The sequence below is a fragment of the Chenopodium quinoa genome, unplaced genomic scaffold (genome assembly GCF_001683475.1).
Source record: "Chenopodium quinoa cultivar QQ74 unplaced genomic scaffold, ASM168347v1, whole genome shotgun sequence".
Taxonomy (NCBI): Eukaryota; Viridiplantae; Streptophyta; class Magnoliopsida; order Caryophyllales; family Amaranthaceae; genus Chenopodium; species Chenopodium quinoa.
The window spans coordinates 8,013,807-8,032,915 of record NW_018742418.1 but is presented as its reverse complement, the minus strand read 5'-3'; the positions used below and the strand labels follow the sequence as shown (position 1 = coordinate 8,032,915).

General features: G+C 41.9%; 1 protein-coding gene across 1 annotated transcript; it reads left to right on the top strand.

The window, feature by feature from the left end:
* The first annotated feature begins 18,103 nt into the window (after window positions 1-18,103).
* Window positions 18,104-19,109, top strand: LOC110712481 (kunitz trypsin inhibitor 2-like). The gene has a single exon (XM_021890949.1). It carries the CDS (start codon window positions 18,195-18,197, stop codon window positions 18,822-18,824), a length of 630 nt encoding a protein of 209 aa, XP_021746641.1. The 5' UTR covers window positions 18,104-18,194; the 3' UTR covers window positions 18,825-19,109.

Here is a 19,109-nt window from a genome sequence, read left to right as displayed (position 1 = left end):
TTAACTAATAATTTATATTTTATACTTTATACTTATTGATAATTAAAGATATTATAAGTTTAAAGTTTTGCATTGACATACATTGTGGTTCGTTCACTTAAAATAAATCGAAGGAAGTATTTCATAATCCGTATTACATAAGTACAAAAAATCCAACAATTTTCATCGTGTGTAACGTAGGTTGCACCAATTACAATATTATTTCAGTGAGTCTTGTATGTGACCACATTTGTTTACAAGAGAAACTCTTATTCATTAATATATTTAACCACTTTTATTCATAAAGGTAACCTCATTTTGTTAATACTAGAAACCTCAATTAACTATAAGGGTAGTGTTTCGGGGTTTTTTGATGTCCTGCAGGAGAGTAACAACACCAAGACTGACCTCTGGACGCCTGTACCTGCAAAACAACGGAGACTCCTGTGGGTGGGAGTTCCGCCTCCGATCCGACGATCGAGTTAGAACGTGTTTGAGGAGTAAAGTGCGGAAAGTAAAGGGTCTCTCTTGGATTCCAAGAGAGTATTTGCAATGTGTAATTGCTCAGTTCGAGGTGCAGGTGTCTGACTTTTTTGGATTGTGAGTTAATGTGTATTCATTGTGTTTTCGAGGGGAAACATCTCCCTTTTATAGGGTGTTGGAAAACGTGTCCAGTACTAGGTTTTAGTAAACCTAAGACTGATTGGGCTTTGCCTAGGAATTTGGGCCGTTTGAGGCCAGTTTCCTGTTGGGCTATATGCCTGCCACGTGTTGTGGCCAGATTGGTCCACCCTGGACCTCTCACGAGGTGACACGTGGTGGGCTCTGGTTGGTCCACGTGGATGACACGTGGTAGCGTTTAATTGGTCCACATGGCGGGAAAAATTCCCCTAATCATTTGTCCCTCACAGGGGTGACGTGGCTTGCCACGTGGCGCCTATGACAGATGTCACCTCCTGATTGGCCAAACGGTTTATACCGTTTTTATTTTTATTTTATTTTTTTTTACTGTCTCTTGAAATTTACCTCCCTATAAATAGAGGATGTCCAAATCATTTGTTTGGACATTTTCCAAAAATTCTAGAGAGCTTTGTCTTTTTCTGAGAGAGAAATTTCGACTGCACCAGACCGCCTGCTCTTACAACCGCTGTAGTTTTTCAAGCGCTCTCATCTTCACCAACTAAAGGTAACCGCCTGCTTCTTTTTCTTTTTTCGTACTTTTTCTGTTTTTCTTTTGAAAATGGTTTCTCAAAAGCACACGGCACGGCCTAGGTTAGTGATCAACCGGTCACTGGGGACGGCTAAATCTAGAACTAGGAGTGCCGACTGCCCCTTGATGGATCACCCTTTACGAACTGCCCCAAGTCCGAATGTCTATGTGTCTGTGCAGAACACCGTGGCCAAAACTAAGAGAACTGCAAGGGTGACAAATTCAGACGGCTCTTCCTTCTATGCGCCTGTCAACGAATTGTCTGACGTACTGCCTTTGTTGAAAATGTTATGCTAGCCTTTGTTGATCTGGCCCACCAGGCGGACACCAGGTCCGAGAGCTCAGACAACGAATCTGAGCCAAATACCTCTAGCAAATTCTCAGATGAATATGAGGAGAGACACTCTTGGCTAGGAGCCGGGAGAGAGTCCCTCTCATTTGAATTGGGAGCAGATTGGGCGGAGCCGTCTGCTACCCGCCGAGAGCAATTTTTTGCCTACTACCATCATGTTCCTGCAGGCAGGCGGAAGATGATGGCCGATAAAATAGGGAGCTTCAGAGAAGACCATGTCATGGGACATGGTTACATTCTATGTGTGCCGGATGCTGAAGACACCGTAGTATGGCCAGAAGGGTACAACTATGGGGATGAGTGTTTTGGCTGCTGTGAGGCGGCTATTAAAGCTTGCCTTAGATTTCCTTTGCATCCGGCTGTGGAGCGAATATTAGACGGATACTAACTGGGTGTTTGACAACTGGCCCCAAACTCTTGGTTCAACATATTGGGCTATGTTGCCGGCTGCGAAATGCATCAAGTAGAGCCCAGCTTCGAAGCATTCGCCCACATGCATTACCTCAACCGGACCCCAAAAGCAAGCGGGACCGGCTGGTTTCAGTTATCTAGCCATAAGGGCTATATGATGACTTTGGGGAAGGAGAGCAAGTGAAAGGATTGGAGAAACACCTTCTACATCATCTCTTGCCTTGACAAAGTCAGGAATAAAAAAATCAACAGGTGGAATAGGAACCCTCCTTTCCTTACAGGCGGTTCAGAGCTACCGCTTGTTCCCCGCAAAGCAAAGGAAGAGATCCTTGACAGAGGACTCTTCAAAGTAGATATTCAGGCGAACCCCGAGACTGGGGCGAGGGAGTTTATTCCCCAAAATTATATTCCCATTGTATGATGGGACATATTTGGCCGCCTGTGGCCTTCGTGAAGAAATGCTGAGAGGTAGTTGACCGCCTGTTTAAGTGTCTTCTAAACTTGGTTATTTTTGCGTCAAGCTAACCCTGATTTATCTTTTGCAGACAAAGCTATGGAAAAACTCTCGACATCAAAGAGAGCTGCTGCCCAGTTACGCTCGGCCATCTTGGGCAAGCGGTCAGCTGAAGAGTCGCCTGTTGTGTAGGTGTCAAAGGTGAGTTTTTGACAGCATCTCATTTAGCTTTTCCTGCCGCCTGCTTCTTACTCATTGTGGTTATTTTACAGGGAAACTCAGCGAAGCCTTCCTCCTCCTCCCAGACGGATCCTAAAGTTAGGAAACAGACGGATGGTGACGTAACGACCCCTGGGAGAGCCAGGAAACATGTGGCCTCAAGGCCAGAAAGCAACCCACCTCCAAAATCTCCAGCCGTCCTTGCTGGCAGTCGGTATGGGAAGGAGAAGGAGGCGGCTGCCAAAGGTATCAAAGACTTGTGTCCTTTCCCTTATCCTTTGAGGGTCAAATTCAACTAGCAGTCGTTTAGCACTTCTGGGAGCAGTCGGTCTATTGGCCGAATTTACACCAAGTACTTATAGAGTATTGATTGTGCAGATGTCTCTTAAAGGCCGGATTTGGTTCAAATGGCTAGGTCCATGCTGAAGGCCATCCCTGTGGAGGACAGGGAGTCTGCTAAGGGAGTCGGCACCCTTAATCTTGAAGCCATCTTGGCTCTCCTGGCCGAGGTATACTTAGTAAAAAATTCTTTTTGTTGTTTAAATAGTTGCCTTGGTCGCTTGTAAGTGACGATTGTTTTTGGCCGAGTGTAGTCTATGCTGCGAGTGTATGGTCTCCGCAAGCCCCTAGCCAAAAAGAGCAAAGAGGTAAAGGCTGCGAAGGCCTAGGCCGCCTCTTATTCTGACAAAGCTATGTTCTAGATTGTTCAAAATGAACTTCTGAATACTGACATACTGTATTATCAGGCGGATGCCAACTTGCATGTCAAATCGGACTTAGAGGCGGCCAAGAAGAGGATCTTTGAGACGGAGTTGTCTGTTAAGGACCTTAAGGCTGAGCTCGAGCCTCTTAGAGAGGCGGATAAAGAAGCAGCCGGCCTCCGCACTCGGGTGGACAAACTGAAGCAGCGGCTGGCCAACCAGGAGACCCAACTTGCCAAAAAATACACTTCAAGTGCTAATGAAGAGAAGGAGGCCCTAGTCAAGGACATGATGGACGACTGCAGCGCCATCATGAAGCGGATATGGGGGGTTCTCTTCCCAGAGAGCAGTTATGAAAAGTGGGAGAATCAATTTGCCGCCTCCACCAAGGAATACAATGATCTGATTCTGAACCAAGCCCAAGAGGGCGAGGAAGAGAAAACTGATTCTACTTCTAGGGAGACGGACCAGGAAGAGGAGAAGGAGGGGGAGGTTGAGGAAACAGAATAGCGGCCGATTGGGGACCAGACGAATGCGGCTGCTAATGCTGATGTACGCCCTCTGGTTGCTTGAGCTTTCTTTCTTTTTATTTCTCAACTTTTCTTCGCCCTGCGTGCCGTATGCTTTGTATCATTAGCCGACCAAGGGGACGGAGTTTATTTGACAATTTCAACATTTCTGTCGGTCTTATGGCCGACTGTTTATATGAAACATCCGGCAGTTTTGCCGGATTTTCCAATTTTTACTTTGCTTTGAATTTTTGCCTTTCATGAATTTTCGCTAAGTATAGCTTGCCTTTTTGTATGAATGCAAATTTTTCAAAACACCGATTTTTTTGGTATACCGACTGTTCTTGCCCCTGGCCGCCTGTGCGCCTGGTTTTCTAAGGTTGATGGATTGACTTGGAAATCTTTGATACTTTAAAGAGTATGACTGATTTCTAGGTCAATAAATCACTATGATGATTGCCCCAAACCAGGCGCACAGGCGGCCATTAAACAGACGGCCATACACTCAGCATTATCCGGCTCTCGGCCTCAATATAGTTCTTTATACGAACCACGCTTTTGCCACTAAGTTTTGTACTTAGTTTATTTTATTGGTTGTAAATAGTCCGTCTGTTTGGTACTTGTACAGAACAGGCGCCAAACTGGATGTTTTTAATGAAAGTAGCAACCGCCGGTTAGGTTACAGGTGGTAGCTTCAACGGTGTTGCTAACCTAAATAGGAATAGTGGTTGAATGTCGTCTGTTTATTACAAGGACATGCGGCTTCATTCGTACCTTTTAGGTTCCATTATAGGTTGGTTGAGTGACTATGAGTTAACCTTTTGAGGTTAATCAGTCTCCGTCACTTGAATTTGAGTAAACAGAAGAAACAGTCGGCTGTGGCCGCATGTTTTTCTTTCCTATTTACAAAGTTTTATAGCTTGCACTTTTTAGAGGAATAGTGGCCGAATACCGTTTGTTTGCCAAAAAACAAGCGGTTTGGTTCGCACTGTTAGGTTCCATCCCAAGTTTGCTGGAGTGACTATGAGTTAACCCTTGGGGTTAATCAATCTCTGTCACTTTGATTTGAGTGAGTAGAAGAAACAGACGGTTTTGGCCGCATGGTACCTCTTTTTTTTACCAAGTTTGCTTAGCTTTTCACTCAAATTATGCCGACTGTATTGTCCCAAGAAATAACAGGCGGTTTCTGACTTAGATTTTAATTGTCTACCGCGTGTTCGTAGTAAAGCGGTATGTTTATCTTCGTCTCATGTCAAACGACTACGAGGATGCTTGGGGACATTCGGTAGGGCCGTTTGTTTTTAGGTTTATAGAGCAATGTGCCACCCAAATGAGAGATACTTTCTGCGACGAATTCACCCGAATGGATGTTGCCGGACGCCTACTATTGTTTGGGACAATCGTATTAGTTTAATTTTATAAGGATCATCCGACCATGGGCCTCAGGTTGATCATCCGGCCTGTGGCCTCATTAAGTAGTTCAGAAAAGAACAGTTTGCTAAGTTGTATAGACTTAACATTTTTACTCGTGTGAGAGTAAGTAATTAAAAGAAATAAGGCCGACTGTGTATTATACAGGCGGCTTGCCCCACTGAGGAGACTTGCAAAAAACTGAAAAATAAATTACAAATTTTATTGATATGCTTTCAAATAATTTACAAATCTCAGAAGTAGTACTTTTTCAAGTTGTCTACGTTCCAAGTTCTGGCTAGCTGCCTGCCATCTGGTGTTTCCAGGCGGTAGGTGCCGCCTCTAACTTCTTCATAGGGGCCATCCCAGTTAGGAGTCCATTTTTCATAACACAAAGTCCCCTAATTTTAGGGGTCGCTTGTGCACTCTTTTATTATAAGCTCTCGTCATTCTCAGACGGTAGATCTCATGGCGCAAGGCTGCATTGCCCCTGCGTTCTGGAAGTGAATCCAATGCTAGCGGCATGGCCTCCCAGTTAGCCTCTTCGTCATAAAGCATCAGTTGAAGAGTCGGTTCATAATGCTTAATAGGAAGAACAACTTATGCTCCATAAACCATGAGAAATGGGGTTTCACCAGTCGCCCCTTTTTCAGTCGTTCTGATGGCCAACTCTTTCAATTTTCTTTTTGATGCCATTAGAGATTAACTTGTTGAAGGCTTCAACCTGGTCGTTTGCTTGGGGGCGGCCGACTGATGCAAAGCAATGAGAGATCCCCTGGTCTCCCAACCAGTTCTTGAGAGCAGACGTCTCAAATTGAGGACCATTATCAAAGACCATAGACATGAATACTCCATACCGGGTGATGACATTTCTCCAAATCAAGGAGATAACATCTTTTGTTTTAATGCCTTTGACTGCCTCTGCCTCTACCCATTTGGTGAAGTAGTCGACAGCAACCAAAATATACCTCCGTCCGCTTGTAGCAGGCGTGTACGGACCCAGAATGTCCATGCCCCATTTGGCGAATGGTACTGGGTTATGGATAGCCGTTAGGTAAGTTGTCGAACAATGGATGAGCTTGCCAAACCTTTGACACTTGTCACATTTTTTCACCATCTCTATGGAATCTGTTTCTTGGGTAGGCCAAAAGTAGCCTTGCCTCCTGAATCTCTTTGCTAGGGTCCTGCCGCCTATGTGGGAGGCACAAAACCCTGAATGCAAATCTTCGAGGACCTCTTGACCCTTTTCTGGGGTAACACACTTCAAAAGAGGTTGAAGATAGCCTTTCTTGAAAAGTTCCCCTTTATGAATTTCGAAGTTGGACGCACGCTTTTTTATTATGATCATCTCTGGGTAAGTATCCGGTAGGGTGTCGTCTATTAAGTATGCCCGGATGCCATCCATCCAGGTTGAGCTTTGATCAAGGACTCCAATAAGTTCCTCCTCAATGCTTATTTTTTCCATTACTTCCCAGAAAACAGACCTTGGTGTGTCACAAGAGGCGGATGATGCCAATTTGGAGAGGGCATCTGCCTGGTTATTCTCGGACCTGGGCACTTGACTCATGTGGAATTCTTCAAGTATCCCATTTTCTTCTTTGACCGCCTGTAGATACTTGATCATAGCCGGATGTGTGGCTTCATAGTCACCATGGTATTGGCTAACAATCAATTGTGAATCTGAACAGGCGTTCACTTTCTTTGCCCCCGCCGCCTTACACATGCGGATTCCGGCTAGTAGGGCTTCGTATTCTGCCTCATTGTTCGAGGCTTGGAACTTAAAACGCAGTGCATACTCATACTTGTTTCCCTCAGGAGACTGACATATGACGCTTGCACCACAGCCGTTCATTGTGGAGCTCCCGTCCACATATACCTCCTAGACTTGGTCAGGATTTTCTGGATCAGCCGGCCTAGTCATTTCAACAATGAAGTCGGCAAGTGCCTGCCCCTTCACTGCTTTCCTTGGATCAAAAGTAATTTTTAGGCTTTGCATTTCAATTGCCCATTTAATCATTCGGCCGGATGATTCCATGGTTATCAGTGGCTGCTTGATTGGTTGGTCAATGAAGACTACGACTGGATGTGCCAAGAAGTAAGGTTTCAGCTTCTTAACTGCCATGAAGAGGGCTAGGCCAAAATTTTCAACCATAGGGTACCGTAACTCAGCATTCTTCAAGACACGGCTGATGAAATAGACGGGGAGCTGGCAGTCGTCTCTTTCAGCAAGGAGAACAACACTGAGAGCATGATCAGAGACGGCCAAGTACATGTATAACACTTCCTTTGACAGAGGGCTGACGAGCCTTGGAAAAGAATGCAAGTGTTGCTTCAACTTTTGGAAGGCTGCCTTTGCATCCGTCCCCCATTCAAACATAGATTTCTTCTTGATTGCTTGGAAGAAATTGAGGCACTTGTCGCCTGACCGACTGAGGAATCTCCCCAATGCCGCCAGACAACCTATTCATTTTTGAACTTCCTTTACAGTGCGGGGTGACTGCATGTCTATGATCGCCTGTATTTTTTCCGGGTTGACCTCTATCCCCCTTTGATTAATCAGAAATCTAAGGAACTTCCCAGACTTATTACCAAAAACATACTTCTTGGGATTGAGCATGACCTGGTGTCGCCTGAGTGTGGCGAATGTTTCTCGGAGATCTGTAAAATGGTCTGTATGAAGTTTGGATTTGACTATCATATCATCAATGTACGCCTCCACATTCCTTCCGATTTGATTAACGAAGACTGTATTAATCATTCTCTGAAAGGTAGCAGGCGCATTCTTCAAACCAAACGGCATCACAATATAGCAGAATAACCCCTAATCAGTGACGAATACCGTCTTTTCTCGATCTTTCTTCCACAAAGGTATCTGGTGAAAGCCTAAATAGGCGTCCATGAAGCTCATCAAGGCATGGACGACTGTAGAGTCAACCAGACCGTCGATCTTTGGGAGAGGATAGCTATCCTTCGGACATGCCTTGTTTAAGTCTATGTAGTCTACACACATGCGCCAGGTTCCATTCGGCTTCTTTACAAGCACAACATTGGCAATCCAATTAGGGAAATAACATTGCCGAATGAACCCAACATCTAACAATTTCTTCACCTCGGCGGTTGCCACCTGGCTTTTTTCCTCACCATGGTTCCTCTTCTTTTTGGGATCCACAGCAAGCTTGTGGACAGCTAGATCCGGGCTGATGCCTGGTATCTCGTCCACCTTAAAGGCAAAGATGTCTTTGATTTCTTTTAACAAGTGGTGCAAGTCTACACCAAGTTCAGCAAAAGCAGTCGTCCCAACCTTAACAGTTCGGTCAGGACGAGAGTCATCTAGGACGATGTCCATGTGTTCACCAGCTGGCTAGGGACGGAGTTCATCCAGCCTTTGACTGGTCAGTGATTGCTATTGTCTGTCTTTTTCCTCGGCCACCATTTGGTTGGCGTTTCTCTTCTTGCCGGTTACTGTTGCAGCAAGCGCAGCTTCCTTGTCTTGATCAAGGTCAGTAGTTTCTCCACTGGGGCCGAATACGACCACAGTGGGTTTGACATCAGAGAGGTAACATTCGCTGGCCATCTTTTGGTCTCCTCGTAGGGAACTGACTGTTCCATCATCCCTCTCAAACTTGAGAAGCATAAGAGAAGGAATGATAACAGCCTTGGATTCATTCAGGGTGGGGCGCCCCAAAATCATGTTATAGGCCGTCAGCTCTTCAACAACTAAGAACCGGATTACCATGTGGCGTCCTTCTCCTTTTTCGCCCAGACGAATGGGTAAGTCTATTCGACCTACCGGATGTACAACACCTCCTCCAAATCCCAATAGGGCAATAGGGGATGAGAGACCGGGTGCACACTCACGGGCTTGTACCTGAGCTTGGCCAAGCACTTGTGACTGATGAGGTCAGACGAACTCACTGTGTCAATGAGGATCCGGCCAACTCTTTGATTGGCCACTTTGCATTCGATGACTACAGGGTCATCATGCGGCCTCCTGATTTTGCCTTTGTTATCTTCAGTAATAACAACTTCGGGGAAGGAGTCCTTGGACGCCTGTCCCTCGTCAACTGAGTTAACATCGAGCCGTCTGACATAGTCTTTATTACCCCGGATGGTAGGGCCGCCTCCAGCGAAGCCGCCTGCAATTGTATAGATCGGAGTTTCATTAGTATCCGAACTATAAACAGAGTGGGGCTTCTTTTTGGACGGCTGCCCAGTGTTAGTTTGTGTTGATAATTTAGAGTGTCGAAGGAGCGCTCGCGCTTCTGAAACACGCTCGTGCCAGTTAGGCGCGACCCGCGTCAAAACCGCGCATAAACCGCGATGAATTTCTGGAAATTCTGGAAAAGTTTGGAGGCGCGCCCGCGCTATGGCATGGCGCGACCCGCGCCTAAACCGCGCTAAAATCGCGCTAACTTCCTGGAATTTCAATTATTTTAGGCAAAGAAGGAGGCGCGCCCGCGCGAGCTTGTGGCGCGCCCGCTCCCCATGGTGGAGCGCCCGCGCTTCTGTGGTGGCGCGCCCGCGCGTCTTGCCGTTTTTGCGGTTTTATACGACGGTTGATTCTATTTTAAGAATAAGAAGGTTTTTCGAAAAGAAAGAACAGAAAATTCATTCTGATCTCCTCCCCAAGAATTCTCCAATTTTTCTCTAAATTTTCTTGCAAACTATTTGAGAAAAACTTCTTGATTTTAACCTTCTTTGAGAATCATTCATCTTTGTTTTCGATTCTTTGTGCTAAGAACGGAAAGGGCTGTCAATTGTATCTCAAAAGGAATTTCCGGATTAACCCAAGCACCGTGTGGGGGAAATTAATCCCTTTAGGAAAGTATTCATACGCCTTTGACAGTGTATCAAGATCATAGTCTCAAGGGACGTTGCAATTCTCATGTTCATGTTCGGTTGATCGGCTTGGAATTAAGGCAAGTGTAATTAAACTTCACATTAGTGTAGTCATTAGAAATTTCTGTAATTTCTTAGTGATATTAATACTTGATTGTAACACATTGGTTGTGTTTGTTTGTATTACTTTAATTTGTTATTGTAATTACTTTACTTAGGTTTTGTCCCACACGTTTTATTAAGTGTTTTCTGGTTTGAATTCACTGTAAACCTAACAGTTTGTAGGGTAACTTTGGACCTTAGAACATAGGGCTTGAGTACCCCTTTGTCAGCCAGGCAGTCCAATAGACGCTTGAGGCTATAGCATTCGTTGGTGTTGTGGCCAATATCTTCATAATAGTGGCAGTATTTGTTTTTGTTCTGATTTTTGGTGGAACCTTTCATAGGGGCTGGCTTCTCGATAGAGACCCGATCCTTAATCTCCATTAGGATGGAGTAACTATCCTTATTAAAATCGTACTTTGGGGAGTACGTCTTTGCTTTTTTATTTTTCTTCTGGTATGGCTGTTCAGTAGTATTAGCCACCCAGACTTCTTTTCTTTTCTTTTCTTTTCTCCTTTCTTAGTTGGCTGTGATGGCTGACTCTCTCTCTTGTCAGACCTCTTTGAGTCTAACTGCTTACTGATATTACAGAGCTCGGTTGCCTGTATATAGGTGTCTGCCTCCATTAGTGCCTCATGGAGGGTAGCTACCCTCTTTCTGACAAGATCGAACTTGAAGGCCGACCCGTCCTTTAGACCTTTGAAAAAGTCTGTGTAGGCTACCTCATTAGACAGCCCTTAAATCTGAATTCTCATCAGATTGAACCGCCTGATATATGAGCGTAGCCCTTCCTTCTCTCCCTGCTGTATGGCTCCCAAGTCAAGCCTTGTTTTCTTTGCAGGGATATTCATTGAGAAGTTTGACGCGAACAAGTATGCAAGCGTCTTGAAGTTATTGATGCATCTGGCTGGCAGGTTGTCGAACCATTGCTAGGCGACGCCCTTCAATGTGGCTGGGAATCATCTACACCATGTGGCATCGTCCAACCCTTGAAGATACATAAGGTTGGTGTATGCCATCAAGTGGTCTTCTGGGTTGGTGGTACCATCATAAGTACCTACCAACACATTTTTCACCTTGGCCGCCTGTGTGGCCTCAGTTATTTCCTTGGAGAATGTAGTGGGTTGTTCTCCAAGTCTTAGCAGTCGGAGCTGCCAGTCCAAGGGCTGGAAGTTTTGTGCCGCCTGCCCCCCGAAGAGGGTAGGCTGCATATATGGTTGTCCAGATGGCATGTATGGTTGCTGAGGCGCATATGGGGCCGCTTGGAACATCTGGGGACTAGAGTGGGCGGACATGCCGCCTGTCTGGTCTTCTTGGTTTAATTGAGAATACCTCATTGAGGCATTCTGAAATCTGTCATTGAAGTTCGACGTTGAAGCCGACTTTGTTAGTTGCATATTCTTCTTTTGCTGGATTAACATCCGAGCATTGGAATATGTTTTCTTGGAACCATCCGGCTGTACATGCCGGATGGCCTTCCTCTTCCCTGGCTCAGGGAACCGAAGTCTAGCCAAGTTTATCAAGGGCTTCTGTCCCTCCCTTGGTTTAGGGTAAGGAGTGGCCTCTCGGTCTTTGACCGGCTTATTCCTCCCAGAATGAGGGGGATTTTTAGCCGACTGTTCCTTAGTAGGGACAACCGTCAGTTTATTAATAAGATCCTTTATCTCCCCTTTGAAACTTGTCATGAGCTCGTTTATAGTGATGGGGGTGGATCCTTCGGCCACCTATAGCTGTCCAGCCAGCTGGTTGACTGTTTCCACTAGGCCCTTCCTGGTCGGTGTTCCATTCCCTCCTTTCCGTGGGACGGATGCACCATGTTCTGAGGGACCCGTCAGGGGCCGTGTGGGTAGCGACATCATAGTCGTCATCCGTATCTTGGTCTGAAACGAATTGGGCTTCATCTAAGGGTCGTTTCTCCTTTAGGGGCGGTACAGGTTCTTGTGAAGTTATCTTTGAAGTACTCTTCCCACAGACGGCGCCAAATGTTTCGGGGTTTTTTGATGTCCTGCGGTAGAGTTACAATACCAAGACTAAACTCTGGACGCCTGTACCTGCAAAACAACGGAGACTCCTGTGGGTGGGAATTCCACCTCCGACAATCAAGTTAGAACGTATTTGAGGAGTAAAGTGCGGAAATTAAAGGGTCTCTCTTGGATTCCAAGAGAGTATCTGCAATGTGTAATTGCTCAGTTCGAGGTGTCAGGTGTCTGACTTTCTCGGATTGTGAGTTAATGTGTATTCATTGTGTTCCCGAGGAGAAACATCTCCCTTTTATAGGGTGTTGGAAAACGTGTCCAGTACTAGGTTTCAGTAAACCTAGGACTTATTGGGCTTTGCCTAGGAATTTGGGCCGTTTGAGGCCAGTTTCCTGTTGGGCTATGCCAGCCACGTGTCGTGGCCAGATTGGTCCACTCTGGACCTCTCATGAGGTGACACATAGCGGGCTCTGGTTGGTCCACGCGGATGACACGTGGTAGCGTTTAATTGGTCCACGTGGCAGGAAAATTCCCCTAATCAGGTAGCATTAATTACTTAAAATAAAGAAGTCTTCTTTGTTCATTCGAGTAACTTTTCTTATTTTATTGTGACATTAATTATATTAACAAAAATATCTCCATTTATTGTTTATAATAAGTGTTACACTATCCTAATTTCCGTTTGAGTTACTCTTTAGTATAATGAGAATCTAACACATTACATGAGAGTATGAGACTGGGTTCACCATGAGTCCAGACCTCAAACACAACAAAAAAACCCACGAAAAACGAACATGACTAGTGCGTGATATTTCGAGCTTGCGAAAGGAAATCTCCAAGCATTCTTTTCAAATTAACTAATACCCTCTCTGGTCGTGGATGAATGATTGCTAAAACCCATTTCACGGGTCATACACTCATACAGTCATACTCTAGCGGCTTACAAATGGATTTTCCTTGCTAGTATTGATCTATATGAAGGTAGTAGCTACCATTTCTTTGTAGCATTCGGCTTGATCGACAAGTATAGATAAATTCCTAGCTACTTTTTCCATCTCATTTTACCCATTTGACCTAATATTTCTCGCATGTATATAGTTGAATGGTAATAGCGAGTAAAATGGAGATGGAGGCAGTGTGGCTCGAATTCCATAAGCCCAACCAATTGTATCTCAAGGTTTCTAAATTCTAAGGTCTCTTGAAAATTCTTGCATGCGAGAAATTGGCGAAACTTGTGGAAGAATATAGGTAAATGCTTGTGAAGCTTCTTGATACATGTAAAGTATAAATGTTTCCACACACTTCTTCCACCTCCTTACAAAATTTATTAACATTTGTGTTTGGAATTATTTGTGAGCCTGTAATGCACCTAAGCTACATCATCCTCCAATATTCCTACGATATTTCAATCTCTCATACATTCTTTGACTGTTTCTCGACTACTAGAAAACAGGCCATTTTCGAAGGAAAAATTCCGTCGGAAACATCCTAAATTCCGTCGGAACTAGTTGTAGGAAAAGATTTTATAGAAAAAACGACCTTTTCCGACAGAAATTATGTTGGAAAAACGACGACAAAATTCCGTCGGAAATTTTCGACGGACACCAATTCTGCCGGAAATTTCTGACGGAAATTCCTTCAAAAAATGCTTCAATCAAATTAAACAAAAAAACACGCCGCACCACCACTGACACGGCGTATCACCACCTCCAACCCCTAACTAATCCTAACCCCCATATCAGACCACCACCGCCACTACCCCCCACATCAAACCACCATCAGCCTCTAACTAACCCTAACCCTATGCCTAGACCACCATCAGACTGTCACTCTCCCCAAACTAACCTTAAGCCTGAATCTAAACCATCCCCCCACCCTAACCCTAAACCCCCTTAAGCCCACAGCCACCACAAACCCAGCGCCACCCACCATACGCACACACATCAGCCATACCCACCACACGCACACACATTAGCCACACCCACCACGCTTCACCACTAGCACCACTACCCCCACATCAGACCACCACCGACACTACCCAAAAAATTTAAAAAACTATATATATTAAATTAATAGAAAAGAGTAAACATACCTTATGAAATCTTCAACTTTAGGTTCATATGGTCAAATTCGACCATGAAAATCCTAGAAATGGATCTTTCATGGTCGAATTCGACCTAAAAAACCATTAATTTGTTATACCGCGGTCGAATTCGATCTAGAGTTGTGGACGCAGCAAATAAGGGCCGTGGTCGGGGTTTTCATGGGCAGTTGATGGTGGTGGTGGTTGACGTTGCAGCGGCGTTGTTGTTGACGGTGCTTGATAATGTTGGTGGTGGACGGAGAGAGTAGAGGAGGATGGAGAGAGAGAGAAAAGGAAGAAGATAAGAGAAAGAGGAGGGAGAAGGAGAAGAAGACCGAGAAAGAGGACAAAGGAGGGAGGAGGAGATGAGAGAGAAAAAGAAGTAGAAGATTGAGAAGAAGAGATGAGAGAGAAGGAGAAGATCGAGAAGAAGATAAGAGGAGAGAAGAGAGAATGAGAAGGGGAAGAAGTATGGGAAAGAAGAGGCGGAAATGAGAAGGGGGGTTGACTGTTTAGGGTTTGGGTGTTTTTATTTTTTATTTTTTTATTTTTTTTTATTTTACTTTATAAAAATTAGATTCTGACGGAAATTCCGTCGGAAAGTTCATATTTTCCGACAGAATTTTTTTCCGTCAGAAATTTCCGACGGATTTTTTGAATTTGTCGGAAATTTCGGTTTTTCCGACGGAATTTTGTGTTCGTCGGAACCATTCCGTTGAAAATTGACCTGATTCTTGTAGTGCTCTTACACGTTACACGCAATCTCCCTAATCCACTATTCGTTTTATATTGCTCCGATCCTTTGTGATCTAAGTTTATTCCTAACTAGGTTGGAACCCGTGCGATGCGCGGTTTACATAAAATCTATTTTTATAAGAATTATGCACCTTGAATTGTACAAAAATATCTTTACTTTTAAAATTTTAGATTTTCATAAAAATTATGATATAATACCTGTTTAACGTCGCCTAATACATATTTCAATGTAGGAGTCTATTTATTAGTGTTCTACTTAAAATTATTTTTCTATTTAAGGATAAATTGATAGGTTGTAGTTGTAATGTAGAAGTTTCTAATATTCAAATTTCAAAGTTATTAAATATGATAGCTCCAAAAAAAAAAAAAAAAGATGACATCATCCTTGCATTTAGGCAGGAAATTTTTTATTATGAGAGTGACATGTGGACAATGATGACGTCAGCAACGTTTTGTTTTAGTAATAGTTAATAGATAGTGAGAGTTATAATATTATTATATTGTTGTACAATACTAGTCTTTAATCACCCCATATATGTAATGGTACTTGTACTCTCCTATTTTAATAAATAGCGAATTATTTCGGATGCTCATTGTCCATAAAATTTTTGTCTCTACTAGGATTTTTCTCATGTTAAATATTATGTGTCCATCACTATTATTATCTTGTCTTACTCCGAATCCCTATTATTATTATTATTATTATTATTATTATTATTATTATTATTATTATTATTATTATTTTCTCAATCCCTAGATCTTGAATTTGCTTTTGCTACACACTCATCAACCCTAACAATGTTTGTTCCCCTTGTCATAATGTTTGGTGATTGATGTTTTACATCATGTTTGATGTAGGATTTCCGATCTACCTTGCTTACACGCACATGGTAGAAGTTACTAGGCTTAATAAAAATTAAAGCAGGTTTTCTTGATGCAATTTTTCTTTTTTTTCTTTTTTACGAATTGTAAATGATTTTAATAGCTTAAACTATACATTTTGAATAGGTCATAGGAGTATCTAGTTAAAGAAATCCCTTAAGCATGATGCATGGTTGCTCGTTTCATCGAACATTGTCTATGTAGTACCAATCAACTAGATTATGTGTGCAGGAATATGAACTATGCTGCACATCACTGGCGAAAGTTGCTCACCACCCATGTACCTATCTTAAGCGCAAATAATCAATTGCAATTCAAGTTGGCCTCGGACCTCTCGGCCCTTATATTGTTATATACTTCGTAATAATATATGCCTTCGGTCTAGCTAAGTTGCATGAAAACAAATACGAATATATTTCAATCCTCTAATCCATTGAGGTTCTTTAGGTACAATCAGGGATAAGCGTCATCTCATTGCTGATTGCTGAAAGCTAATGATCAAACACCTACTAGCTACAAAAGGCATAGCTGTGAATGAATTGGAAGCTTAACCAAAACCAAATTACTATTTTTAAAAGGTCTTTTTGTCAAAAACTACCTAATAAACCCAAATTTTGTGAGAAATTACCTAATAAAAAAAAATGTTGTATTAAACTACCTAATAAAGGTAAAATGTTGTAAGAAAACACCTAAGAAAAGATTAAATGTTGTAAAGTATTACCTAACCGTTCACCGACCTCAAAACACTCTCAAAACCACCGCTTTCATTTCCAAAATTAAAACAACTTGCTTGAAATCGCCTCCACCATACCTAAACCACCTTTCAACCCCCAAACCACCACCTCTAACCCCAAAAACCACCATCCCGAAACACTAATTTAACCTTACCAACTCGGAATATTCTCCAACCACCCCAAAAATAACCTTACCACCTTGAAAACCACCCTCACGGTGGTTTAGGAGGTGTTTAATTTTAAGGTGGATCAACGTCGTAAAATTAAGTCAATTATGAAAATTCGATAAAAGGTAGTATCTTATAACATTTTACCTTTTATTAGGTAATTTCTTTCAACATTTGATAGTTTCTCACAAAATATCCAGTTAAATTCTTGATTATCTTAGCCTACTATAATATTTAAAATGTAGAAGAAAATCTTTTGGAGACTTTCTCAAATGGTCAAATTACAATTACTTTATATATAAATAATGTAGGGTCGGTGCTTAATTTAATCTAAGATATTAACGAGTACTAGTAGTAGTACAAGTTATACGGCGTATATCTTAGAATTGTACTGGTATATCCATTTTAGTGTTTCACCACCGAAATCTAAGTCATAACTAATCGAACTCGAAATATATACCATTTATCTATTAACTTATACTAAAAACAAATCATTTTATGATAATTGTCATTATCTTGAAAAAAAAAGATTCCCGTCTTTTTTATTTTATTATTTTTTTTTTCAAAATCTCTAAGTAAATTATTTTTACCTTATGATATTTTCTTTCAATTTGACAATTATATACCATATATACTCAAATGAAATATTTCTAAATATCTTTTATATACTTTATATTTTGTAATATTATTGTTAAAAATATTTAACATGTGCATTGCACGGAATTTTAACCTAGTGTCAAATTAAAGGATTAAATTAATGATTTAATCATTAATATGATTCTACCGCCATTCCCAAAGACCCTAACTTAACTCACCCGTCAATATATATTAAAAAAGTTTAAATTAGTTTTGTTGTACAACACCTTCTTTTTTTTTTTTTTTTTTTTTGGCTAATGTTATTATATATATATATATATATATATATATATATATATATATATATATTTTGAATAAATTATCATATATGCTAAATGAGAATATCAAATTGAAGCGGGAAAATTAAAATAGAGGAATACTTATTATTGTTAATTAAAAAGTAAAACCATATCTTATTAATTTCGATTTTCTCAAATTTTAAAATAGGAATACCAAAATGAAACGGAAGATTGAGAAAGGATGGACTTCGCTACTCGAATACGTTATGTTTATCCTCTCTAAAAAAAATTTACAATTTTGTTTAATTTTTATATATTCCATAACTAGATCTAGTCATAGTTCCTCAAAAAAAAAAAACAAAAAGATCTGGTCAAAGTTGCTGACTAATAAAATAAATTATTGTATATAATTAGTTAATCATCCTTGACAGCTCATCTTGTCTTTACACTTTCTATAAATACCACTCTCATCTTCCATTCTTCTCACACATCTATTAATATCTCTAAAGGTCAAACCAAACCCAAAGTCAACAGAATGAATTACTTTATCTTCTCATCAGCCACCATCCTCCTCCTCTTCTTTCTCTCCCTTCACACCACCACCGCGGCTAACCCGGCTGTCCTCGACATCGATGGCCACCCCGTTCGTCCTAATTCCCCTTACTATATCCTCCCGGTTGTCCGAGGCCGAGGTGGAGGCTTGACAGTTGAACCAAAGAACATCACTGAGCTGTGTCCTCTCGCCGCAGCTCAAGAAACCCGAGAACTCAACAATGGAATACCTCTAAAGTTGCACTCGGTCAACCCTAAAGACAAAAGAGTTTTTGTCTCCACTGACCTTAACATTGTCTTCGATGCCGTCCCCCTTTGTGTGCCCTCCGGCCCGTCGTTTATCTGGCAGTTAGCCATCGACGAGGAGACCGGGAGGCGGTACGTAGGATTTGGAGGACAGATCGGGAATCCGGGTGTCGAAACGGTTAGTAATTGGTTTAAGATAGAGAAGGCTGGAAGTGGTACATATGATTATAAGATAGTGTTTTGCCCTAGTGTTTGTAACTTTTGTAAGGTGATGTGTGGAGATATTGGTGTTTTTGTTGACAATGATGGGAGGAGATTATTGGATCTTAATGATCAACCGCTATTGGTCAATTTCAAGAAAGCTTAGGAAAAAAAGATTAACGACACAATATCGATCAGAGAAAAAGATTATAATAGTTACAAAATATAGTAGCTACAAAATTATTGTAGCTATTTTACGTAAAACTATCCTATTAACAACATGAACGATCTTGTAAAGTTACTGAATGTTTGGGTTGGAGTATATGAGTGATTTTTTTGTTATTGGATTTTGTATAGTTTTGGATTTTTTTGTAAAGTATATATGGGATATGTTATATGATATTGTAATAATATTACTAATATGAATAGTACTGTTGAATCTTAGAATATA